The sequence below is a fragment of the Oryzias latipes genome, chromosome 4 (genome assembly GCF_002234675.1).
Source record: "Oryzias latipes chromosome 4, ASM223467v1".
NCBI classification, from domain to species: domain Eukaryota; kingdom Metazoa; phylum Chordata; class Actinopteri; order Beloniformes; family Adrianichthyidae; genus Oryzias; species Oryzias latipes.
The window spans coordinates 31,548,195-31,574,806 of record NC_019862.2 but is presented as its reverse complement, the minus strand read 5'-3'; the positions used below and the strand labels follow the sequence as shown (position 1 = coordinate 31,574,806).

The 26,612-nt window shown below is 43.0% G+C and overlaps 1 protein-coding gene and 1 long non-coding RNA gene across 4 annotated transcripts; both read left to right on the top strand.

Moving 5' to 3' along the window:
• The first annotated feature begins 1,577 nt into the window (after positions 1 to 1,577).
• LOC111947403 lies at positions 1,578 to 11,014 on the top strand. 3 transcript variants are annotated; one of them, XR_002873219.1, is made up of 9 exons: positions 1,578 to 1,847; positions 1,928 to 2,008; positions 2,544 to 2,597; positions 2,679 to 2,817; positions 7,711 to 8,191; positions 8,284 to 8,397; positions 9,293 to 9,527; positions 9,621 to 9,815; positions 10,973 to 11,014. It is a non-coding gene; the product is annotated as an uncharacterized LOC111947403 (long non-coding RNA). The 3 variants fall into 3 exon arrangements; XR_002873217.1 differs by lacking the exon at positions 10,973 to 11,014 and adding an exon at positions 9,999 to 10,072 and having other exon boundaries at positions 9,621 to 9,935; XR_002873218.1 differs by lacking the exon at positions 10,973 to 11,014 and adding an exon at positions 9,999 to 10,043.
• Positions 11,015 to 12,747: 1,733 nt separating this feature from the next.
• Positions 12,748 to 25,129, top strand: LOC111947402 (voltage-dependent R-type calcium channel subunit alpha-1E-like). Its single transcript, XM_023954603.1, has 10 exons — positions 12,748 to 12,901; positions 15,132 to 15,228; positions 16,936 to 17,041; positions 17,130 to 17,237; positions 17,335 to 17,435; positions 19,204 to 19,310; positions 19,413 to 19,581; positions 19,651 to 19,764; positions 19,969 to 20,116; positions 24,671 to 25,129. Exons 2-10 carry the CDS (start codon positions 15,154 to 15,156, stop codon positions 24,724 to 24,726), a joined length of 984 nt encoding a protein of 327 aa, XP_023810371.1. The 5' UTR covers positions 12,748 to 12,901; positions 15,132 to 15,153; the 3' UTR covers positions 24,727 to 25,129.
• The last annotated feature ends 1,483 nt before the right edge of the window (positions 25,130 to 26,612 follow it).

Here is a 26,612-nt window from a genome sequence, read left to right as displayed (position 1 = left end):
AGGGGGGGGCACGAAGCGATGCCAGGGGGGGCGCGCGGTGGTGGCGGTTTTAGGCACAGGTTTGTCCGGTGCGCAAATTTAACGTGGGGGCAGCGGTGACAGCGGCTCAGTGCTTGGAAAATAATCTGGTCCACTATTCGGTTCCTATTGTCTGTTCTGTCTGTCCGCGGCTGCGCGAGTGAGAACGAAAGGGGAGGGGTGGTGTGGGCCCTGTCTGCCAGGGGAATCGGGGCACGCGGACCACTGCTACCGCTGCCTGTTGCCCAAGATCACCGCTGCCCTTAGATTCCTAAGCTCATGCTAACAATGTCATTCTTTATGAACTATTGTAGACATTTTGATGACGTGTCTTTATTTTCCATCCATGTTTTCTTTGTCTGCCTGTGGTTTAGTTGGTGTCAGACAGACATAAAGACAGCAGGTAATGCAGGAAAACAGCTGCACTTTTATGAGATCAGAAATAAACAATCCGTCATTTAGAAAAAAAAAATCAGCACGTTTTTACCTATTTCTTCAGACTAAAAACGTTAAATATATTGGTGCTGCTGTGTTAATGTTTCAGATCAATTTAGATTTAATATTATTTATTGATTGAATTATTTTTTTCAGCATCAAATGGTTCAGTTGGTCAAAATGTTTCTAGTTTAAATAAGGAATGACAGATTTTTTTTATTTCAGGTACTTTCAGCTTCTTTTCTGTTTTAGACTAGAACAGGGTTTCTGTGGCTAAATAAAGTTAATATTTGTTGAAAGTGGATTTATTTTGCTTTTTTCTTTTGTTAGTGTTAAAAGATACAATTTTAGGTATACAAATTTTATAGATACTGACCTGATGTATTGTCACCGCGCGAGTGTGTCTGTGTGTGTGTGTGTGTGGGGGGGGGGGGGGGGGGGGGGGGGCGCGAAACATTTTCTTTTCCTAGGGGGGGCCTGGCAAAAAATAATTGAGAAGCACTGTCTTAACCTAATAGTATTTAATAAAACAACAAAAACATATAACTCTGCCAGAGTGTATCTTTTGCAACACTGCCAGTTCCAAGCCTTGACAAAGGGTATGTTTCTTGTTTTTCTATGCTGTCACGTCTAAGCACTGCTCTGTTTCCCCTCTGCCAGCTCTGTAGTAGGTAAATAGATCATGAAGATCTCCTGTGACTGTCCCATCGTTTTTGAGAGATTATTTATTTTTACAGAATGGTCCTATTCTCTGAACTAGCACTTTGTTGACGGTCCCTTGGCAGGCGTGTCGCTGCTGTTTCTCCATTTACAGCTGGAAGAGAACAATTCCACGTGTGAGTTAAAGTGTTGTGTTGTGAGTTAAAGTGTTGTGTTGTGAGACATATTTATTTTGTGTTGTGTTTGGAAATCTGAAGTCTTGTCTTGTGACCCTTCTGGGCCACCGTAGGGATGTACCCGAGGAAGTTAAACACAACTCGTTTACACCAGGGTCCTCGTTCATCTTATTTTGTGTTATCCATCCATCCATCCATCTTCCTCCGCTTATCCGGGACCGGGTCGCGGGGGCAGCAGTCTTAGCAGAGATGCCCAGACTTCCCTCGCCCCAGCCACTTCCTCCAGGTCCTCTGGGGGGACCCCGAGGCGTTCCCAGGCCAGCCGGGGGCTCCGCCCAGTGCAACATGCCCGGAACACCTCTCCAGGGAGGCGTCCAGGAGGCATCCTTGAGTTTTCCTTCTCTCTGTTGTGTGCTCTGTTCTCATGTTCCTTTTTTCCAGGGTCTTCAAAACTTTGGCTTGTCCAGCATTTTAGGCAGCAGACAGGAGAAGTTGTGTCCTGCTTTTTCTGGCTTAGATGATGAAGACAACGACAAAGACGAGCTGTCACAAACAGAGGTGCGTTCCGTTTCTTTTGCTATGAAAAATCAAAGTTCCTTACAGACCTGGACTCCGTCTTTGCTCCGTCTTTCTCACAGCTGAGTGATTGTGAATCAGACGATCCACTTAAGGACCGTCATCTGGAACTGGCTCATCTTGGAGGAGGTCTGCAGTACAAGGTAGACCTTTTTACACCTTTAGTCTTCTGTATTGTGTGTTTCCTGATACTGATTCAGAAAGCTTTGCGCCTCCATTTGCATGTTTTTTTGTGGCAGGACAGTGAAGGCAGCGCTTAAGCTCCAGCTGAAGAGAGGAGTTTGGCTGTAAAAGGACAGCAGAAACACCAAGAACCGCGTTACCACTCATTCATTTTGTTATACATTCGTACTAACCTTATGATTTTATTTCCAGTGCATGATCTGTTAGTTATGGCATGCTAAGACCCCCCCCTACCTTGCCGTCTGTTCATGGACATCCCCCCTCATCCCCCCCCCCCCCCCCCTCCCTTCCAGAGCTTGCACTGGCGCTGCAGAAGGCTTGGTTGTGTGCTTGTGCAATCCACACACTACTTGGTCTTGGTTGTGTTTTTGAATATCCGTCAGTCTGCCTCAGCTTCTGAGACTGTGTAGTTCTCTCTCGTTTCCCACGCTTCACCGTTTTTATGTTAGAAAACTTTCTCACCACTGAGTGAATTGTGTGTGTGTGTCAATGCAGGAGTCTGAGACCAGTAAAAACATTGAGGAGGCTCATTCCTCATTGGATGTCAAGGTAATCTGGACTCTACTACCAAGTCATACATTCAACTCTTTGACAGTGTAACTTTTAAACCGATTGAAATGTTGTGACTAGGAGCTGTCACAGAAGGTTCTGGACATCAGCGACCTGTCTGGAACCATGAGCCCAGTGGACAGAGAGGAAAGAGTGGGAACGGGAGAAGAAGAAGGCAGAGGAAGAGCAGCGCTCCAGGCCGGTATTCTGTTGTTTTAAGGTCTCTGTGGAAATGGAGATAGAGATCGCTTTCACTATGATAGAAATGTATCCCCAGTTAACCCTTTCTTTATAGCCCTCTGATCATCTTTGGATCTGCTTTCAAAGTGTTCCCAGTGGTCTTTTCATGATGATGATGCTGTTTTTAGACATAATCCAGAAACCTGTGTTGTTTTCTAGGACATAGTGAGACATGGCATAAACTTTCATAGTTATGCTGATGACACCCAGTTATATGTGGCTGTGTCTCCTGATGACATGGGACCCATTGATGACCTTTTAAGTTGTGTTTTAGATATTGAAACATGGATGGGAGAGAACTTCTTAAAGCTAAATCAAGACAAAACTGACATTTTAATTGTTGGTCCTGAAGCTGAGAGAGAAAGGGTCCAATCCTATTTATCAACTTTTAATCTGAATGTGTGCAATAAAGTAAAAAACCTCAGTGTGATTTTAGATGCAGATCCTAACTTTGAAGCACACGCAAACCAAGTTACAAAGACTGCATTTTATCATCTTAGAAATATTGCTCGAGTGAGACCCTTTCTCTCACAAGCCAGTGCTGAAATATTAATCCATGCTTTTATAACTTCTTGGATAGACTATTGTAATGCTCTTCTTTCTGGTGCTAAGAGAAATACTATAAACCCGCTGCAGCTTGTTCAAAACTCAGCTGCACGCCTTTTAACCAGAACCAGAAAGAAGGAGCACATTACTCCAATTTTGAAGTCTTTGCACTGGCTCCCTGTCAGCTTTAGGATCGATTTTAAGGTTCTTTTATTAGTTTATAAAAGTTTACATGGAACTGGATCCTCATTTTTATCAGATTTACTTTTAGTCTATGACCCTCCCAGAGCCCCTCAGGTCCACAGGTGCAGGTCTGCTAGTGGTCCCAAAGGTCAGAACTAAAATTCACGGCGAGGCCTCCTTTCAGCACTGTGGGCCTCGCCTGTGGAACAGCCTGCCTGAGGACGTGAGGGCTTCAGCCACTGTGGAGGTTTTCAAGAAAAAACTTAAGACACATCTTTTTAGTAAAGCTTTTACATAGTTTTTACTTGTCCACATGTTTATTTGATTTTATAAATTTTTATTTTAAAGGAGGGATGTGTATGTGTTGGGTTTTTGCGTGTTTTTATTAATTCATTTATTTTATTATTATTTGCTTTTATTATTGATTTGATTTGATTTGAAATGGTTTATTTCAAGCAATCAAATAGAAATAATACACAAAAACAATATAATCATCAGTTATACATTCATACAGTAACTAATCAAACTTAGGATAATTAGACATAATTAATAAATATTGCTTGAAAGGGAGTGGAAGGAAGCGAATTTATATAATCCCACCCCGTTATACTATAACCATTTTATTACATGATTTATCAATATCCGGTTCCTAGGTTTTATCAGACAGAATTAATAATCATAAGGTATCAATAAAGCACATGCCAAAGATGAATTACTTAAGTACTACGTCAAAAATAACTATTTTAGAAATCAACATGGCAAATGCAGCATCTGAAATATATGCAAATTATGTTACTTTTAAAAGTCATGCTTTAAAACATAATACTATATCAGTAAAATAGACACAACACTGTTTCAGGAATTTTCATAGCAAAAATTTCATCAAGTATCAAAAGTTAAAAACATGTGCAAAATTATGCTACATTAGGAAAGATTTTTGAATCAATTTATCAATTTTAGGAGCTAGTGAAGTAATATCATCAAAAGTCAATCAATTTAACAATTTTCAAAGGTGATTAATCAATTGTTTTACTCTTTTTGTATTTTTTTTTTTTTGTATTTTTATTTTATTTTTTTTATATAATAAAGTAATGCTGTGGGGGAAAAATAAAAAGGGTCCATAAACTGTCGAATTGTCCAAGGTTGGCATTTCTTCTTTTACTGATAACAGCCGATTTTCTGGGTTTAAACAGTTAATAGTTTTCTTCCATGTTATGTCTGCAGACATTAGATTCAGGTCCATATCCTTCTTCAGCTGATATCAACTGCGGTGAAAGTTGAGGTCAAGTTGTCTGCATGTCAGAACTCTGCTGTTATTCAGGTTACGTCAGACATACAGAGAAAGTTATGATTCCAGGTGTCATATTTCTTGAAATTATTTGGCTCTTTGATTTGTTACTCCACGTTGTTTCAGACAACCGTAATCAAGCACTTCTCAAAGTCCTTCATGGTGTTCACGACCAGAACCTTGGCCCGGTCCTCTGGACCGAGCGGTTTGACGTAAATCCTGCAGCCTTTAACCCAAGTGTTCTCAATCTGCTTACGCTTCCTGAGAAGCCGTGCATGTTTTGAGATTTCAGCATTCCTTCTGGTCAGATGGTCGTTCAGATAAGCAGCCGAACCTTTCAGTTGTTTCCTTTGGTTCATCAAAGCTAGCTTGTGTTTGTGATTCACAAACCTGATGAGGATCGCTGGTTTATCCGTCTCCTTTCTCCTGGAGAGCAGGTGGCAGGTCTCGATGGTATTGAGATCCAGGGAAATCCCTTTAGATGTGAGAAATGAAAGTATTTGCTGCTCCAGCGACGCTGCACCGAACTCCGTATTAGAACTGCTAGCTACGCTAGCATTAGCAGTGCTAGCTCCAGCTGCATTTAGCTTCGCTCGAGGCTTGATTGGTACTCCAGTGAGAATGACATTATTCATCCTTACTTGCTGTTCCACATCGTCCAGTCTTTTCTCCAGAATCTCGACCCGGTTTTCTCGCTGCTCGTTTTGAGCCCGAAATCTTCGGAACTCTTCCATCATCTCCCAGAGCGGTGTTAGCTTAGCCGACACTTGATCCATAAAACTTTTCAGCGTTTCTTGAATAATGTCAAGAGACTTTTTGAGCTCTTCATATTCCTGGGGTTTCTTCGGGGGCATGGTCAGCTATCTTTTTTGGAGAAAATCAACTTTTTAAGTAATTTGAAGATAGTTGTATTCGCAGAGAGGCACGCCACGCGTCCTGCCCGTAACCCGGAACTGGATTATTACATTCTTTTTACTTTGTTTATTATTTTAACTATTATATATATATTTTTATCTTATTTGTTTTATTCTTTCTTTGGGAAACACTTTGAGATGCTATGAAGCATGAAAAGCGCTAAATGAATAAAGTTTAATTTGAATTTGAATAGTTTCTGCAGAGCGACAGGAGTTCATTGAAAAGTTCATTGAAAAGGGGGGCCGTTGATGCGGAGCAAGCCCGCGCCCCCCTCCCATCACCCCTAACTGAGAGCTGTCTGTTTTCACTATTGACTGTATAGCAGAACTGGACGGACTGCGTGTGACGTCATCCGTGCAACCCACCTTACTTCTGGTTCCAGCCAAGTTTAGTCATGTCAGTCGCCGTTTCCCGCTATACGTCTGTCGCCATGTTGGAACCAGATGTCCTCAGTAATCCTTGATTGAGATGTCGATCTGAGGCCGTTGGAGGGCTGCGTCCTTCAAGGGCCGCGGTCTTCCCGGGCGCCGTTGGTCGGGTCCTTCGTCGAGCGGGTAGGTCTGATGGTAACTGCTGTGAATTTGGACAAGTCTAGCCTTTAGATAATTCCAGCCATTACATTGGTAAATGTCCTGTCGCCTAGCAACTGGGAGTCCTAAACAGAAAGCAGTCGTGAACCAGGCATGGAGCTCAAAGTTTTCCTGGCTTATTTGATCCAACTTTTCATCTTGGAGGTTTTAAATATAAAAAGGCGTAATTATTTCCGTCTCCAGGTCCCGCTTCACAGCCCGCCATTGCTGTCAGAAAATCTCTGGGTTCGGCCGCAATGCATCTTGGGAAATGGACAGCATAGAAAAATACACCGGACCAATTCTTAAAATCATGAAAAAGAAGGCCGTATTCGTTGGCCGCATTGGTAGGAGTCGTCGAGTTTGGACAGCACTTGTGGCGGCGCCGTGACTTCAGCAGCCTTTAAATGCAGCCCAGGAAGAACGCTGCCCTCCAGTCTGGACTCAGCATGGTCTACATTTCCAATGCCACCACTCTCCAATCAGGATTGAGCATGTCAGAAGGCCACACCCCAAGCATTGAAGGCGAATTCGGGAGAATCTGTTAAATGCTTCAAACGTTCACCGTGAGGCCACCTGCTTTAATTGAGGATTGATCTGATTGCTGCTCCCAGGGGGGAGGGGTCACTCAGTCCAGTTCTTTTATACCGTCGATGGTTTACACCAGGGGTTCTCAAAATGTGGCCTGGGGGCCAATGGCGACCCACGGTAAGATTTTGTGTGGCCCTCAATAAAAGAGAGCCAGAGCAGGTTCCTTTGAGGAAAAACGTGTTGGCGAGCAGAAAAGGCGTTTTCAAGCTAAGTGGACAAATGCTTACTTTGTGGTACTTCATGGATAAAGCCCAGTGTCTGATGTGCAAGCAGGTAAATGCAACGCTTAAAGAATTCAATATAAATATTCACTGTGTTACAAATCATAAAAACACTAAGACAAATGTACCGGCGAGGAGTACAGCAATAAGCTCCAACAACTACAACGGGGCTATGCTGCACAGCAAAAATGGCTGAATCCAGTGAAGATGTGACAGAAGCTGATAGCTACTTTGAGGCTTTGGCCCAGCAAACTAAGCCCTTCAGTGACGGGGAGTTTGTAAAAGAATGTATGCTGAAAGCAGCTGACATTGTTTGTCCAGAGCAAAAGAAAGTCTGTCAAATGATACAAATACTAGACGAGTAGAAAACATCTGGAGGACTAATTCGATTTCAGCTGTTCTAAAGGAAATGTAGAAGTTCTACAAAGTTGAACATTTCTCGGCTGGAACATTTACTTTAGATAATGCTCTGTTCGGTTTTATTTTAAGTTGACATGTTCAAATTGTTGTGCTTTTGAAAATGCTGAACGTTCTGCCCTCTTTGTTTTGCTTCTTTTTAGGCACATTTTGAGCTGAGACCAAGAGCCTCCCATCCAGAACATTGACCGACTCGTTCTCCATCAGGCCAGCCCAACCCCGTCTCAGTCCTCCCTGTCCGAGCCCCATGTCCTCCATCCGCAGAAGGCCCACAGCTTCCTGCAGAGGCCTGAAACATCTCGAGGCCGACCGGCCAGGAATGTAGAGGAGAGCTCTTTCAAAAAACAAGAGAGCCGCGAAGAAGTGGAGCCAAGGATTAGCCAGAAGAAAACCAGCATGGGAAAGAAAGAAGACTGCAAGATGGCGGAGAACAGAGAGACAAGTTTTAGAGAAAGGAAAGAGTCTTGAGAGGAGAAGGAGGGACGCAGAGCTAGTGGTAGAGGAGGAGAAGGAGCCCATGTTGAAGGAAGAGGAGAAGAGGATGCATCTCCTCAAGGAGGAGCTAGCCAGAGAAGAGCAGCAAGAAGAGAGGAAGCTGAGGCTAGAAAGTGATGAAAGGTTTAGGTGTGCCATGATGTCCGCTGTTACGTCCATTCAGGTCAGACTCAACCGTTCTCTGTCGTGAAAGTGCTCACTCTGGGTGTTTTTGTGCCCAGGACTCTGCAACTCCTGTTCCACAGGAGAGAGGGGGAGGCGAGGTTGAAAGAGGAGAGCAGCCGAACACTGGAGGAGCTCAGGGAGGACAGGCAGAAGCAGCAACAGAAACTCAAGTGAGACTCAGACGTTTCACCGCACACGCGCAGTAACCAAACACGTCCAGAGGTTTAAACATGCCTCTGTTATGCTCCAAATCACAAAGATCACACCCTCAATAAGTCCCCAAAGACCCCCAAATCCAGGATCTGCACCCTCAGGCTCCGCCAGGGCCACAAATAAACTTTCACTTTAACCCCCCCTTTTTTTCAAATAACGTGTGTTTTCGTCCCATGAAGCGCATCAGGTGACAGAAAGCAGATGAGATGAGGGAAACTTTCTTCAAGTCGTTTGCAAATAGTAGCCGCCCGTTTCCCTCCGCCAGGCTTCTGACTATGGTGGCCGTTAGGGTCAAACAACCCGTCAGTTTTGGAGTTTACTGAAGCAGAACATCTTGACACGTTTTTGAGGCCGTGTACCACAGAAACATTAATCGAGTTTAGTCAGCGGAATTCATCCTCAAGGAGCAGGAGATTTGACGGTGGATTATTATCATTATTGTCTGTTATTGCTGAAAAGTCAAGGATTTTAGAAGCGCCAGACGGTCCAAAAATATGGTGAGAGTCACATAATTAGCACTGATTTAATTTGAATTTGTTATTTTGCACATTTCTGGCTGAGATGCTCCAACAACAATAAAATGAACGAAGTATGGTATTTTTTTAATGGCTGATGACATCACACCATCTACTACTACATTAGCGACATTGAAATGATCTGATGAGATTCATGGTGTCTTTTATTTTGAGAAGTCATGTGACCCTCTGTTTAAAATGATGAAATATTTTATGTTTAGAAAACAAAAACAATGTTTTTTATGCATAAACATCAACAGATCATTTCTATTTATCATAATTGTAAGAATAAGATAAATACTAAATGGCGCATAATAGTTTAGCACTTTTTTCCTAGGCTCAAAGCGCCTTACAGTCACAAACGGATTCACATTCTGATGGCGGCTTCACAGCCGAACTCTGGCGCCAACCTTCCACCAGAGGCAGGGTGGGGTTCAGTGTCTTGCCCAAGGACACTTCAATACACGAGGTGGCCAAGGTGGGAGTTGAACATCAGAGGTCGACCGCCCTACCTCTTATTTTTCTGAAGGGTGACGTGAGACTGTGGCTTCAAGGAATCAAGCCGTGTGGAGGTCTGCAGACCCCCGCCCTAAGCCCTCATAACTCTCTAAGTGTGGAGGTCTGCAGACCCCCGCCATAAACCCTTATAACTCTGGTGTGCTCAGGGAGGATAGGGAGGCCATGCTGATGGAGCTGTGCGCTGCTCTGGAGGAGGAACGAGCTGCGGCACGTGAGGAAGTGGAGGCTCGGAAGAAGCAGGACATGAGCGTTTGAAGGTGGAGGCAGAGGAGGAGCTGCAGGCAGAGGAGTCCAGACTCCGGAGGGAGGCGGAGCAGAAAATGAAAGCTGTACAACAGGAGGTGAATGAGTGTGAGGCTGGGAGTCAGATTCTTCTTTACTCTAGGCTAAAACTGAACCCAAACAGTCAGAGGGGGCGCTGGCATCATTGCCAAAACCAGGAGGTCCTGCTGCAGACTAAAGTATGTGTAAGAGGTTCACGTCTGCTCAGAGCAGAACCCCCTCCTCACCCTCTCTCCTGTCAGGCACTAGATCTGAAGAGGAGGAGAAGACGGCTGGAGGGAGAGGAAGTGGATTGCCAGGTCAGGGCAAGGCAAGTTTATTTGTATAGAACAATTCGTACACGAAGTAATTCAAGGTGCTTCACAAAACAGAAAATTGCATCAAAATCACGATACATCATAGAAATAATCAACGTGAAATTTACTTTAAAAGAAAAGAAAAAATTTGAAAATTGATTTAAAAATAAAGGAAGGAAAGGAAAGAGAAGTGCAGATAGGACCTTCCAGTCATATACACGGCTAAACAGAAATGTTTTAAGTCTAGATTTGAACATGAACACAGAAGAGGCCTGTCTTACGACTTCAGGGAGGCTGTTCCAGATTTTAGCTGCAGAATATTGAAACACTGATTCCCCTTGTTTAGTTCTGACTCTGGGAATCAACAGGAGGCCGGCCCCTGAGGTCCTCAGAGTACGAGATGGTTCATATGGCACTAACATGTCAGAGATGTACTTTGGTGCTCGGCCATGGAGAGACTTGTACACAAGCAGAGCTGCTTTGAAGTCTATTCTTTGAGGTACAGGGAGCCAGTGCAGAGACCTGAGCACAGGACTAATGTGATCATACTTCCTGGTTCTGGTCAGGACTCCAGCAGCAGCATTCTGGATGTAATGAAGCTGTTTTACAGCTCGTTTGGAGAGGCCGGTGAGCAGGCCGTTACAGTAGTCTAACCTACTGGAGACAAATGCATGGATAAGTATCTCCAGGTCTCGCTTTGAGATTATGTTTTTGATTTTGGCAATGTTTTTCAGGTGGTAAAATGCCGCTGATGTTACTGACTTGATATGGCTGTTAAAGTTCAGGTCAGAGTCCATGATTACCCCAAGATTTCTGACTTGATTTGAGGGTTTAAGAGACAGAGAATGAAGGTAGCTGTTGAGACTTTCTCTTTGTTTTTGTGGGCCAAAAATAATAACTTTGGTCTTGTTTGAGTTTAGCTGGAGAAAGTTGTTCTGCATCCACGCACTGATCTGTTGGAGGCAGTGGCCCATATTCACCTGTTGTCAGTGACACAGGTACTAACTTTACCCCATGTAATTCCAAACGCAGTTCGGCCATCCGCATTGCCTCACCCGTTCTGCTCAGACTTGACCCAGTGTGATCCGCGACCACGACCAGCTGAGAGAGGAGCTGCAAAGGGGGGAGGAGCAGACGGCCCAAGCCCGGGACCTCATCCACAGACTCCGAGAGGAGAGATATCGAGGCAGGGAGGAGGAGGATAAGCTGAAGGGGGAAATAGACAGAGCCAGGGAGGAGAGCCAAGGAGGACAAGGAGTGGCTGGAGGGCAAGGTGGCACTGCTGGAGGACAGATGCAACTGCCTGGGTCGCAGAGTCAGGTGCTGCACAGGTCTCTGAATCATCTTTGTCTCCCTCCCTAAAAGAGAAATTATTAACCCCTTGATGCCTGAATTTATTCACCGCAAGGTCATCATTGCTGTTTTTGCTTTTGAGTAGATGCTACCAGAAGATGAGTTTGGAGCAGAAGTGGTTTCATGCGTATTTGCATCGCGAGGCATCAAGGGTATAAAGAGTTGTGTGGTTGAGAATCCCACAATAAAGCAAAATGCTTCTTTTATGTCTTCAAGGCTTTACATAGTTTCTTCCTTTTAGTGAGCTGGAAAAGCTGGAAGCACCCAGCGCTCCTCCTAAACCAGAACCAAGCAAAAAGGAGGCAACAGCTCCCTCTAGTGACCAGACAGTGGTCTGCAGAGGCAGGCCAGAGACGAGGTACACGGGCAGGTACAGGAGCACGGATGAGCCACCTGGAATCAGATGAGAAGCTTAATTTTAGCCTTAAACACTGCTTAGTTTGAACAGAAATGGAATGAAATGATGACGGTGATGATGATGAGGTGTTGTCACCGTTTCTCAAACCTTCACGTGGGTTCGTCTCTATAAGGGTTCGGCAGTACATCTCCTCTCACGGAGCGTCCATCCAAAAGACCAAACTCTTCCTGGAGAAGGAGAGCAGCCGGCTGCAGGAGCGGCAGGCAGCTCTGCAGGCGGCCCAGGCCAGCTCGTCTCAAGGCCATCGTCTTCTGGGGGTCACAGAGGAGGTGATGAGAAGCCTTCAGCAGGTACGGAGGGGGGGGCGGAGTGGCTGACTGTAAACAAAGGCCTAAAGAGTTCCCTCCTGTTCCGCCCAGGAACAGGAGGGAACTCCTGGTTTGTATGTACCGTTTGTAGTAGTTTGTTAAATCTAGTCTGGGATCTTCTTCTTTATTTCTTTGATCAGTGCCCCATTGACCAGTAGCATCTCCACCATGAAAAGATAAAGAAACTGAATGTTTTCCTCTTTTTCTGCCAGGAATGCTCAAGTGTGGAAGTGGCTGGAACTTTGAGACCTGAATCAAATCCAGTTTGATTTGTAGGAGTGCATTTCATTCCATATTGGGAAGTGTTCATAAAGCAAACTTCACTAAGCCAAAGGAAAAGTCCTTTTCGTCAGGTACTATTTTGCAGAGTTTTTGAGGATGTGGAGCCAGTGAAATGTGTGCTCAAACACACAGCAAGAAAGAAAAATCTAGTCTGTGCTGCCCCTCAGAATAACAATAAAACCGCTAAGACACAAACTTAATTATGTTACCAGTGTAATTATAGACTAAAAGGCAGAATGTTGTAGATAGAAATAGAGGCTTTTGTCAAAAACTTCAAGGAAGTTTAAGGTTTTCTGGTTAATTCTGCATTTCTTCCCTCTCCTCCTTCCATCAGGGCATCCCACCGTCCCAGCCAAAGTCCTCTCCGTCCTCAGTGCCATTCGTCCCTCACACGCTGTGAGCCTCCCAGATCAACTCTGGAACTGGACCCCTCAGGGCGGCTCGAAACCCGCCCCTCCCATTAGCACAGGGCCCTCCAGACATCTCAGGTCTGCACCTTTGGATCTGCCGCTTCCCTCCAAACCACCTACCTACCCACCCACCCAACAACCTACCTACCTACCCACCCACCTACCCATCAACCTACCTACCTACCCACCTACCTACCCACCCACCTAACAACCTACCTACCTACCCACCCACCTACCTACCTACCCACCCACCCAACAACCTACCTACCTACCCACCCACCCAACAACCTACCTACCTACCCACCCAACAACCTACCTACTCACTCACCCAACTACCTACCTACCTACCCACCCAACAACCTACCTACTCACTCACCCAACTACCTACCTACCCACCCACCTACCTACCTACCCACCCAACAACCTACCAAAACCTACCCATCCACCTACCTACCCACCCACGTACCCAACAACCTACTTAACTACCCACCCACCTACCTACCTACCTACACACCCAACAACCTACCTATCCACCTCCGCTTCGCATCAGACGGTTCAGGCTTCCACCCACCTACCCAACAACCTACCTACCTAAACCACCCACCCAACAACCTTCCTACCGACGGACCTACCTACCTATCCACCTATCTCTACGGACAAATCGCTTTCCGGATGGAAAAATTGACTATAATTGGTGAACTTTCACTTTATTTTCTATATTTCACCATGATCGCTTTTTCTATGGACGCAGCTATCTTGTCTTCCCGACCCAATTGACCAATGATGGGACGTTTTAGTTGCTTTTGGATGCTGTTGCTTTTGTATGTACCGTTTGTAGTAGTTTGTTAAATCTGGTCTGGGATCTTCTTCTTTATTTCTTTGATCAGTGCCCCATTGACCAGGAGAAACCCCCCCCCCCCCCCCCCCTTGTAGATTTTTTTGATCTGACCGCAGAATAACCGACCACACTGATCAAAACTGAAACATTTGAATACATTCCTCTATGTAATTTTTATATTTCCTAATTATAATGATTTAGTTCAGTTTTGCTCAAAAAAATATTATTGACATTAATTATAGTTATTAAGTATTTGGTGGTTTGGTCCCACACTCCTTTAAAAAATAATGTTTACAATGTTTAATTTTGTTTGTATGTTTGTTTTGATATTTCCCAGATTACTAAGTATTGGTGTTAAAGAATTGATGTATTATGTTATAGAAAGAGAGTTTAAAGCAGATCCCATATTTTGCTGTAACTATAGTTTGAGAAAACAGTATTTCTAAAGCAGAAATGTTTCAAATAAATGAGGTACTTTTATAGAATATCATAGTTACTGGTGTTCTTTTTGCCATTTGGGGCTTTGATGTTACTATATTTTAGCAATTGTATGTTTTGCAGACTTAAGGAAAAGCTTAGATTGTAGGATTGTGTTACTTTTAGCAATTATCCAAATTCTTTTTTAGAACCAGCAAGTCCTTAATGCCGATTAAAACTAGGGGTTTGAATTTTGATGAATCATGATGCTCCAATTAGTCTTAGTTTCTTGATTAAGAAGTGAATAACTAGCTACCAGAATGTACCAGAATGCATCTAAGACCATGTACTTTTCAAAAATTTCGCCCCGCGGCCGCCATATCACTCAAAGAAAAGTTCAGGGATTTTATCTTTGCCCGGCTTTCATCCCTGGTTGATGCGTAGCCCCTGTCTATACAGTGAGCATGCAGGTAAAGTAATGCTATTGTAATTTGTTGCAAATATGCGTTTGGGATTGTATTAACAATCCAATCTTTTTACATTTTCACAAAAAATGCAAAACTTTACACAAAATTCTGTAAATAAGCTGATTGTTTTATTTTGCTATCCTTCAAAAAAGTTAATGACAGAGAGACGGGCGGACAGACGTTCCATTTGCTAAAAACTGCAGAAAGCTTTGCCTTAAACAAAAATATCAACCTGTAAACAAACATGAGAACAGCAAACATGCACTTTAGTCCTTTTCTATGTAAAATCAAGGATGTTTTTCACAAATATCACAATTTTATCTACTGGAATTAAAGAAAAAGTATTTTTATTTTCTCACTTTTTATATCTTCATTTTTCCACTGACACCTCTGAAGTTATACTTAACTCGGTGTTTTGGTCTCAGAATTTTTCTCACTCAAAGAAAGAATGATGCACTTAAGACGATGGTCGTCTAAAATAATATTTAATTTTTATATGTAAATGCTGCTCTCCTCAATTGTCAGGAGTAAAAAAACAACCTTACTGTGTCTGTGTGGCAACTAAAGACATGTATGTTCTTTCCAGTGGAAGGATCCACTATAAGGAGATGTACAAAGTTGTTCGCACTATCTCACCTCCTCTGGGCTTTGGAAAGAACTGCCCCCACAGGGTGGCATGCAAGGTTTGGTTCCCCCCATGTCCACCAACTCCCCTCAGCTTATTTCATGTGGGATCCTTCCTTGATCCCTCCTTTCTTTTCCGCCATCCCTGCTTGACCTTTGGGGTCGTCCTCCTCGGGTTAAAGACGTGACTGTAGTCTCGGGGTACTAAGACACAGGATGCCCCGTATCCTATCATAAACACATTTACTGCTAGATAAAAGCTTTGGGGAAAATGTTGAGGAATTTGAGGGAATTCTGTGTCTTCCTACCCTTTTGGATCTGGGGGTTCAGGTTGTGTGATCTAGTGAAGCTTCCTGCAGAGGTAAGTATGGATATTGGAACCAGATCCATTGAGGCTGTCATTCCTTTGCTCCTCCTGTCCACTGAGCTCCTGTTCCCCAGTTTCTATGCTCGGTTCTCGGCATAGAAAGGTTTTTATCTCTCCTGCTTAACTCTTTCCTTATGTGTGATGCCTGAAATAATCCTATCTCTTGTATCTCTTTCACTCTTGTCCCTTTATTTACCCCTCTACCCCTCCTGTGCTTCTTTCCTGCCCCATCCTTTGGGAATGCACCCTCCCAAATGCCTCTTTTCTTTTCCATGTTTTCCCTCTTCTCTCCTCCTCATCATCTTCATCTACATGGCTTCCTGGCACCCACAGTTGCCGCATCCATTACACTGACATGTATGAGATGTTGACCAACATGTCGCCACCTCTAGGCCTGGGCAAGAAATGCCCCTCCAAGGTGGCATATAAGGTAGACTAAACACTAGAGACAGCCACTGCTTTGTGATCTAACCCACAGAGAAATAGATTTTTGTCACACATTGGATAAGTAAAGCATCGTTTGTCTTGATGCACAACAGCTTGTTGGAGTGTTTGTCACTTATTTGCTCTTCATCCTGGCAGACGATGAAGGCGTCCTTATCTGTTTGCTTTTATTTGATAGAAGATTTTGATGGAAATGGAAATGAACGTGCTAAACATCTCCATGCTTGACTCTGTCTGTGATAGAAGCACTGGATTGTTTGATCTTGTCTTTCATTCCTCAGTCTGTTTTCCTGTCTGCATGTGCTTGCTGCTTCGGCCCAGTGCTGCGTTAGTGTTTGTTTTATGTGTGCATTAAACATCGAGCAGATATGTGCAGGTCTCTGTGCAGGCAATGCCACAAATGCCTCTTGTCCTTTCAGTTGGGTCAAAGAAAATGTGCTGAGTAGGTTTCAGTTATGAATAAAGACAATAAAGATCATTATTTTGGAGGGAAAAAAATGAGATGCAAACAACTGTTTTGCTGACAAATCGATACAAAAATATATGGAATATAGGAAGAAATTCCGAAAACATGAGCATTACTTCACAGTTAAATGAATTTCTTGTCATCTTTGTTTTTAAACCCTAACTGTGGTCCAAGTTCAGTTAGTGACCAACACCTCAAACAACATGTATTGAACGTTTGGGTGCATTTGCTTTAAGGACTCTGCTCACATTTGATCATTCAGCTCAGTTACTTTAAAAAATGTTTTAAATAATCAAAAACCTCAAAAAAGTCAGTGTGACTATTTTATAAACGTTTAATTGAAGTTTTTAACAAATTGAAAACAGATGGTTTGCTGCCTTTATCACTGAACATTTACTATCAAATTGATCTTATTTCAATCTTATTTTACTTAAACAATTTTGAGTTTCGAGTCATTTCTGGCCCTAATGTGTTAACCTTTCCTATCAGAGACTTGTTCTGATGAACATGCCTGTGGATGACGACATGAGCGTCCACTTCACATCCACCCTCATGGCGCTGATCCGCACCGCCCTCGAGATCAAGATTGCCAGAGGTTAGTGTGGACACCTTAAATTATTTGCATATTCACCTCTAAAAATGTGTTCCAGTGTGAGAACATGTCTTTCACACTTGGCTTTTAGGAGGAGAAGATAGAAACCAGATGGATCTGGATCTGCAGAAGGAGATCGGCGTTATTTGGCCTCATCTGTCCCAGAAGGCGTTGGACCTGCTGGTCCCGATTCACAAAGGTAACATCTTTGCAGACGTTCAGAACAATTAACTCACCACTGAAAAAGAATAGTTCTGATATGAAATAGTCTCATTCTTTTTTTCTTTTCTGTGCAGCAAGTGACATGACCATAGGGAAGATCTATGCTGCCATGATGATCATGGATTACTACAAACAAAACAAAGCCAAGAAGTTGCGACAGCAACTAGAGGAACAGGTATTTCCATTTTATTAAATTTTATATTGCAACTTTTATTTTCTCTTTTTTTAAGCATCTGGTTGTTTTAACAGACTTATCTAGAAGTCCATGACAACTCAGTCATGACGGACAAGGAGGAAACACCAGATTAGCGCTCAGGTTTTCTGGATAACAGAAAAAATCTATTATATAATTTAATTTAGAACAGCTTTACCCAAAGTTGCAGCAAGACATGACAAAAATCAAATGAGAAAACCAGTAAAGCTTTTACAAAAAGGGCTTTTGAAAAAACATTCCATTCTATGGTAATCCATAGGATAATAATAAATAATGAATAATAATGAGAAGCCCAGAAGGCTTCTTAAACGGAATCTTTTCATAAAACAAAGAGTCGCTGAGAGGCTGACGCTGGGTCTGATTGTTGAATGAAACTCTCAAACAAATCATGAAGCACAATGAAGTTCGTATTTTGAACTTTTAATAGTGAAAGGGGTAATTAAATCCACTTATTATAACATGATAGAAAAAAGCAAAGAATCAAGAAAAAACACACAAAAAGGTGAGTTAAATCTACTTGATGTTTCCACCAGGTGATTACCGCCAATAATACTATAATCCAAACAAAATAAATATTCAATCCCCATAATAAAGACCTAACTTAATTCATGGCACCTACAGTCAAAGTGTTTCATTATTAGAATACGCTCAAAGCACATTTTCTGATCCTCTGCTGCAGAACAGTGTCTGTTCAAAGTTCTTAAAGTGTATAATTGCAAAGACATTTTTATGTGATTCTACACCAATGTTTGTATTTGCTGGTAGCACCAAAGGTGCTCTAAGTGCTACAATTGACCTACTTGTATTAATAATCCAATTAAATCTGCGGCAGCAGGAGGATCTGAATCAACACGAAGTGTATTTTATTTTGAAAGGAGCTTGTATTTGCTGATGTGAAACGTAAAAGAAAAAATACAACAATTCAATGATTGTAAACTAGCTAGTTTACAATCTAGTAAAACAGCTACAATTTGTGGATGAATACCTTAAGGGCCACAAAAGTATAAATAAAGGTGAAGTGGGAATCTGCAGCTCTCACTCGTGTAAGAAACTGGTCCGATTGGTCCTTTGAAAGTCGCAGACCCCGGCCCTAAAAAGAAGAAATGGCTTAACCTCTTAGGACTCAAGCTAATATTTGAGCTAACCTTCCGCCCATGTGGGGCCCAGTTACATAGAATTAACTGCTGTGAGAATATAAGCCAAAATGTCAGGTCTGCAGAGGTTAAAGGCAAATAGAGCCACGAAGCAAAACTGCAATTTCTATCTACAAAGACATGGGTTTGAGCCGACTGTTAGTTTTTAAATCAACTGGTGAGATTTGTGGGTCTGGATTGGACTGATGTTCACGTCCTGCACAAAAACACAAACCAGACCTTTTCCTAATTATCTTTTACCTTTTTAAGAGTGCTGACCGTCCCAATTTTGCTTGACAATGGCATTGTCGTCCATCCATCCTATTGACCTGTCAGCTCTGAGCTACACGAGTCAGCTTTAGGTTTGTCAAAGACATGAAAAACGGAGCAAGTTCTGCAGCTTTTATAGTTCTTCTCAACAGTATGTCTGGCAAAGAGTGAACGCCTGCAAATATCTGTGAGTCAATAAAGGTTTTTTTTGTTTTGAATTGCGTCTAAGGGTTTGATCAAGCAGCAACTAAGAAACTTTCTGCCTTCATGATATGTTGAGTCAAAACAAACAAAACTAGGATGGATTTCTCTTTTTCCTCTCATAGAAACACGCTCCCATGTTCCAGCGAATGGATGCATCTTCTCTTCCTCAAGAAATCCTATGCAATGTGAAGTCTCTGTCGTTCCTCGGGCACAGCGCTGGATCTGCTCTGTAAATTCTCACCTTTTATTCTCCTAACTGCTGTTTTCACCTCTGGTGTTTGGTTTTTTCTGCTGCAAGATGTCCCACCCTGTTCTTGTTTTGTGCCCACAGCACCAGAGGAGGGTTTGTGGCGCTCAGCCCAGTTTCCCCCCAGGAAATGTTTGTGCAGCAGTTGCCCTGCTCCCGGCAGGAGAAGGAGGAAGAAGAGGATGCGGACTACCGTTCCCCCTACCACCCCTACCGCCACCGTCTTCACTACCATCAACATTTGCACACGCTGGTGAATCCCTCGCTGCTTTTTGTCCGCATCACTCCATTTTGATCCTAAATGCAGCCTCCACCTGTGCAGGTGCCAGAGGTAGTGCAGTACAACCAACTGATGCAGCAGACACTCAGTAAATCACCTCAGCGCACTGCATCAGTTAGAGCATCTTCCATGCCGAGACTGGCTATTGACCCGCAGGTAATTCAGAATGATCACCTTCATAATTTCTTTTATGCAGCGAGTAACACTATGAAAAGGAGAAATTCAGAAGTTCTCATCTTCTCCAGGTTCGTCTATCGCCCTGATAGTTGCTGCCGGCAGCAATGGAACTAAATGATTGGATCAAACGGCAGCAGTGAAGGGAATGTGACCAATATTTCTGTCTGTTTCTTATGCATGAAGCCCGGGTTGTCCGCAGACACCAAGTCCATGAAACGTTCCTTCTCCACCATCGGAGACCAGTGTGTGAACGGCCTCTGGCAGGAGCAGCACTCTCTGGAAAGAATAAGTCCAGACGCCGCCTACAGACCCCGGCAGAGGAGCTTTAGAGGTCAGTTCCCTCTTTTTCTGACCCGTTAACCACTTGACCATCATAATGGTTAGATACTTCTGCAGACGGAGGTTTGATGGTTACAGTAAAAACTCAGCTTTAGTCAGAATCATCAGTTTTAGGCTGACATGGAAACTCTACAACAGCTCGAGTGACGTTATCTTTTAGGGACATGCTCTGCACTTAATTCAATTCAATTCAGTTTTATTTGTATAGCCCAAAATCACAACAACAGTCGTCTCGATGGGCTTCGAAGTAAAACATGAAATCAAAAGGATCACGAATACAAAGAGTTCAATAGAAAAATACTAAAATGAACTAACAAACTGACTAAGCTATACTGGCATCCCTGCCCTTAGACCCCCCTTCGCGGTAAGGAAAAACTCCCAAAAAAATGGATTCTGGAAAAAACGAAGAAACCTCAGGGGTGCCCACATGAAGGAGGGATCCTCCCCCAGGACGGACAGGCGATGTACCAGAACTCTTAGAGAAGAATTAACTTATCTAAATCTACAACTACATATATAAAGTCCAGCAGACGAGCTTCATCCAGCTGTGGTTGTGGGGACAGTCAAAGGCGCGAGTCGAGCCAGAGACAGGATCCACAGCCAGGTGTAGGATCAGGAGCAGAGGCGAGGTAAACGGTCAGGAACTGGAGCACGGATGAAACAACTGGAGTCTGGAAGCACTCCCACTCCGCAGGAGGGGAGAGGGAAAGACGGACAATACATGAATCACTGTACCAAACAGAAGCATGGAGAACTAAATGATAAATTATGATCAAGAATAGAGGAGAGGAAGGGTAGAAGTAGAAGAGAAAAGAGGACAGAACCCCAGTGCACCATAGTTACCCCAGCTTCAACTTCTAGCAGCCTTTTAAAAGAAATAGTTATTATTAAGTTTAATTTAAACAAATTAACATTAAGTTAAATAATCTCTGAATACTAACTAGTCTGACAATAATCCTGTCCACAGAGGAATGTTTTCAGTCTAGCTTTGAATGTAGAAACTGAGTCGGCCTCTCTTCCATGAGCTGGGAGTTTATTCCATAAGACAGGGGCTTGGTGGCTAAACGCTCTACCTCCAACCGTACTTTTACTAATTCTAGGAACCACAAGCAGTCCTGCATTTAGTGAGTGAAGTGTTCTGATTGGTTGGTAAGGGACTATGAGGTCCTTAATATAGGACGGGGCCATTCCATGTAAGGCCTTATAGGTTAACAGGAGGATCTTGAACTTGATTCTGGAATCAACTGGGAGCCAATGGAGCGAAACCAACACAGGAGTGATGTGATCTCTTCTGCTGGTTCCAGCTAACAATCTAGCTGCTGCGTTCTGAACAAGCTGGACACTTCTTAAGGAACTCTTAGGACACGCTGCTAACAAGGAGTTACAGTAATCCAGCCTCGACGTAACAAATGCATGGATGAGTTTTTCAACATCACTCTTAGAAAGTAGATTTCTGATCTTAGCAATATTCCGCAGGTGAAAAAAGGCAGTTCTACACGCCTGAGATATGTGAGCCTTAAATGATAAATCCTGGTCAAATAAAACCCCGAGGTTTCTAACTGTGGAATTGGGGGCTATACTTATGCCATCCAGGGAGACTATCTGAGCAGACAGAGCATCTCTGAGGTTTTTAGGACCAAGTATAATGACCTCAGTTTTTTCTGGGTTCAAGAGGAGGTCATTGATTGTCATCCAGGTCTTGATGTCACTGATGCAGGCATTCAGTTTCTCTATCTGGTCATTCTGGTCAGGCTTCATGGATAAATACAACTGCGTATCGTCGGCATAACAATGAAAATTAATGCTGTGTTTCCTGATTATGTTTCCTAGGGGTAACATATAAAGCGTAAACAGGATGGGTCCCAAGACTGAGCCCTGTGGGACTCCATAGTTGACTCGAGTGCACTGAGAGGAATGGCCATTTACATTAACGAACTGATACCTATCGGACAGATAGGATTTAAACCACTGGAGAGCAGATCCTCTGATCCCTATGTCCTGCTCTAATCTATGGAGTAAAATACCGTGGTCGATAGTGTCAAAGGCTGCACTGAGATCTAACAGGACCAGAATAGAAAGTAGTCCCTTTTCTGAGGCCAATAACAAGTCATTAGAGACTCTAACTAGTGCAGTTTCCGTGCTGTGGTGAGGTCTAAACCCCGACTGAAAGTCTTCAAAGTGGCTGTTGTCCTGTAGGTCAGTGTTTTTCAACCTTTTTTGAGCCACGGCACACTTTAACCTTGACAAAAATCCCGCGGCACACCAGCATCCCAAAAAAAAAAAAAAAGCAGAAACTCATAGTCTGTTTTGATCTACAACACCCCCCCCCCCCCCCCCCCCCGGCAATCTGACGTGCATTTTTGTGATAATTGTGGCAGAAAAAGCAGGAAGTTGCAGATGTTTTTCTAAAAGATGTAATAAAAGTTAAGTTACATACAAACTGTATGTCGTTGTGTTTTCAAGACGCTGTCCCTTTAAGCCAATGCATCATGGGAGATGTAGTGTGAAAACTGCGAGAAAACGGCAGAAAGACTCGCGTCTCTGAGCTTCTTGGTTTTGTTCACTTGTTCCACGGTCTGATACCGGATTCTGTGGAAAGTTACACCGCTAAAGACGAGCTTTAGCTGGTGTTTTTGTCGGAACTGACTGAGTTATGAGCTAAATTGGAACAAGGAAGTGGAGACTTTAACCACTTCTGATTGGTCAGACTGATGACATGTGATTAAGCCTTCAAGAATGATTGGTGGAGTCGTGGAGACAGTAAAAGCTGCGGGACTTTTCCTTACACAGTTATAGCTGCAGCTATTTCGCGTTACCGTCATTCTTATCAAAATGTCTTTAATAGAATCAAATAAACACAACGAAAAAAGTATTTTATGATCGTTTATATTCCTAACTACTCAGTGTTTTATCAGGACCTGTTTGGATGAACAGAGAGCTGAAATCCTGGAGATGGGAAATGTTTTTAGATCAGTGAATGAGGGCAATTTTCCACGGCACACTTGACCATCTCCCACGGCACACTAGTGTGCCGCGGCACACTGGTTGAAAAACACTGCTGTAGGTGGCAGTAAAGCTGCTTAACTACAACTCTTTCATACTCATAAAATCACATCATAAAGAAAAAGGCTCAACCTTACATTTATGGCTTCTGCTTCTTTGTTTTTCCTCTCGTTTTCCATTCATAAAAACCTGTTTTACTTTATTTAATAATTCACGTCTCATGTGATTGTGTCAATGTTTGATAAATGGTGTTTATTTTTGAATCCTAGAGAGTTTGCACGTGTAGAACTGTCTTATTGCTCGAGCGATTTAATCATTACCCCAAAGCAAAACTGTTTTTAAAACATTTTCATTCATCTTTGACAAACAGATGATCCACAGCTGATCTTAGCCACACATTTAAGAAATGTGTACTAAGTCAGGTTTACTGGTGACATTGCACGTTTACATGTGATCATCTTTACCTCTAAACTGCTCCTATTTAATGTCTGTAGCCAAGCATAAATCAAAGAACATCCTCCAAACTACTAAAATGAATGTCATTTCCTACCATTACTTTTTTCTTATAAGCTGTTTTTGCTTCTTTGCCTTTTGTCTGCTCCCTTTGACGACCACCACAGTCCATCATCCATGTTCTCAATTCACGTATTCTGATTTTGGTTTTCGTTGGCTGGCCTTCCTGGTGCAACACTCTGCATTTGTCTGGACTTGGAACCGGCACACCAAAGCCATGGATTGTTTCTTGTGGTTGTTTTGCATAAAAGCTTGTTATTTTCCACAATCTCAGCAGCAACAACAGTTTAAACTCTTGTCTTAGTCTTTAAATTAAGATTTAAATGGTAAATGTCGTAGACTTAAATAGTTCTTACTACCTTCTTAAAAGGCACGGTAACACTTTATATTAAGATTCCTTAACAAGCTTTGTTAACACATTAACAAGCATTATAAATGAATTTATAGAGTGTTAGTAAGACATTTATTATTACAATAAGTCTAATAAGGTTTATTAAATCACTTAGTTAACACATTTAGAAGCATTATTATTACAATGTTTTTAAGATGCTAATGATGCATTTATTGATATTATAGGTTCCTGACAAATGTGTCAGTGTTAATAAGCTTAATAAGATTTATTAACAACCTTTGTTAACAAATTAAGAAGTATTATTATTGTTTGGGGTTCTAGTGAGACATTTAATAGCATTATTAGTTCTGCGTCTCCTGATTCACAGCGACTTGAAAAAAGAAATGCTCAGAAATCAATTTGGAGCTTAATTTTCTTTATAAATGTCCTCCATCATCAGACTCAAAATGCCACAAGAACATGTTAAAAACACAAAAAATACAGTTTTCATTGGAGGGGGTCTTTAAAAAAGAGGTTCTGATGCCATTTCTAAGCAGTTTCATTATCAGGAATGACACTTTTCAAATACTTAGTCACCCTCAAAGGTGTTAAAACTCTTTGGCAGTAAAGCAGATGACATTTTTCACAGACCAGCAGTTCTCTGCCTGAACTCTTGCTCTGTGTTTGACGTGCTGACAGGTGATCGCGTCGGTCAGTCCTGTCAACTCGGCCTCAGAAACTGGTACTCCACGTAACCGCCGCCAGCTTCCTCAGACACCTTCCCGCCCGCGGCCTCACATCTCCTACTCCCCTCTTGTCTGCCGAGCCTCCACCTCCCCCACCGCTCCAGCCCCCACAGAGGAACAAAGCCTCCCTCCCGATGGGCCCAGCGACTCCACAGAGACCCCCTGGAGGACTGACAAGGACAGCAGACCCCTGTCGGCGGGTCAGAGCTCCCCTGAAGGCGGCGGCTCAGCACCCAGCCACTCCTCTCCACACCGCTACACCTCAGAGCCCCACCTCCCGTTTCACAAGGAGTCCAGCCCAGCTGAAAGACAGGAGACCCTCACCTTTGAGACCGCCATCGCCACCACCCTGGGTCGGACACACGCCATAAGCTCCGCCCCTCAGCTCAGACGCTCATGGCAGGTTCCGAACGGGCATTTCCGTAAGCCCTTGGCTCAGGCCAACCCGGCTGACGGCAGTGAGTTGCTCAGTGACACTGATGAAGACGACCTCTGCTAAAACTCTGAGGACCTCAGAGAAGCTGGAGCTCTCAGCAACAGTAGCACCAACCTGAGGGCTGAGCAACGCCGCACTTCATCTGGACAAGTGACCCCGACGGACGGCGTCCGTGTGTCTGCATTGCAGCTGAAGGACGGCCGTATGTGGGAATGAAACCTGTTTACATAGGTGTGCTGTTAACAGAACATGTGCCAAATAAAGAGGCGGATCGTCCCATAACCCCCCCCAGCAACCCACAGTGTGACTGGTATTGATGGTGACAAAGTCCAGGATGTTCAGATCATTGAAAGTAGAGCATCTAAGTGATCATAGACTAATGAGATGAATGTATTCTGTTCCCATGAGGAAGCTGTTGTTGCTGTGCAGTTGTGTAAAAGCAGACATTTAACCCAAGCAGAAACCAGGAAAAGATTCTTGGACATTTCATTGTATTTGGCACACTTGAATGACACTAAATATGTTTCTGCACAGGATCTGAATCCTGATATTGATGGCTGGCTGAAGTTTGAGGAGAGAACGGAGGTTAACTCCAAATTCCTGTTATGTTCACAAATTTATTATTCATTGATTTGCACATTTACATTTTAGGCAGGTGTTTCATTTTTTTCCCGTTGCCCCTCTTGAGTTTATTATAAGGATTGATTCAGCGTCAGATGTAAAATATTCAGTCTGAATAAAATTAAATAAAACCATTTTTCTAAGTGAAATGCATTTTATTTTACATCCATTGGCCTCTGTGAATGAATGTGTAATAATTAGTGATTAGGCTACCATGCTGGCTAAGGCATTTTTTCCAACTGGGTAAAAAAAAAAAAAAAAAAAAACTGTTTTTGCTTTTATATTACTGGGCCAGCCCACTTGGGATCAGACGCCTTGAATGCGGCTCCCTAACCAAAATGAGTTGGACACCCCTGTTCTAATACTTTTTTGGAAAAAAGGAATTAAAAAAAACAAACATTTTTTTGAAAAAAGAACAAAATGATACAACACTCCTCCACCCCACCAGGGGCCCTGCCTGTGACCCCATCCCCGGACAGCACCCCCCGCCCCAGACAAGCAGTAGATGGCAGAAGGGAAACAGATGCTTAGATGTGACATGGAATAGAAAAATAAGAAACACACCCTCCTCTTTTTTCCAGGCTTGGGACCGGCAGAGTGATCCAAAAGATACACTCTGGCAGAGTTATATGTTTAGATTAGATTAGATTAGATTAGATTAGATTCAACTTTATTGTCACTGCACATGTAGGTACAAGGCAACGAAATGCAGTTAGCATCTAACCAGAAGTGCAATAAGCAGTAAGTACAGAATAAAGGCCCGTACACACCGGGACGAATATTCGCCAGGCGTTATTCGCCAGCGTTTTTCGCCACGTTTTTTGTGTTCACACCCAGG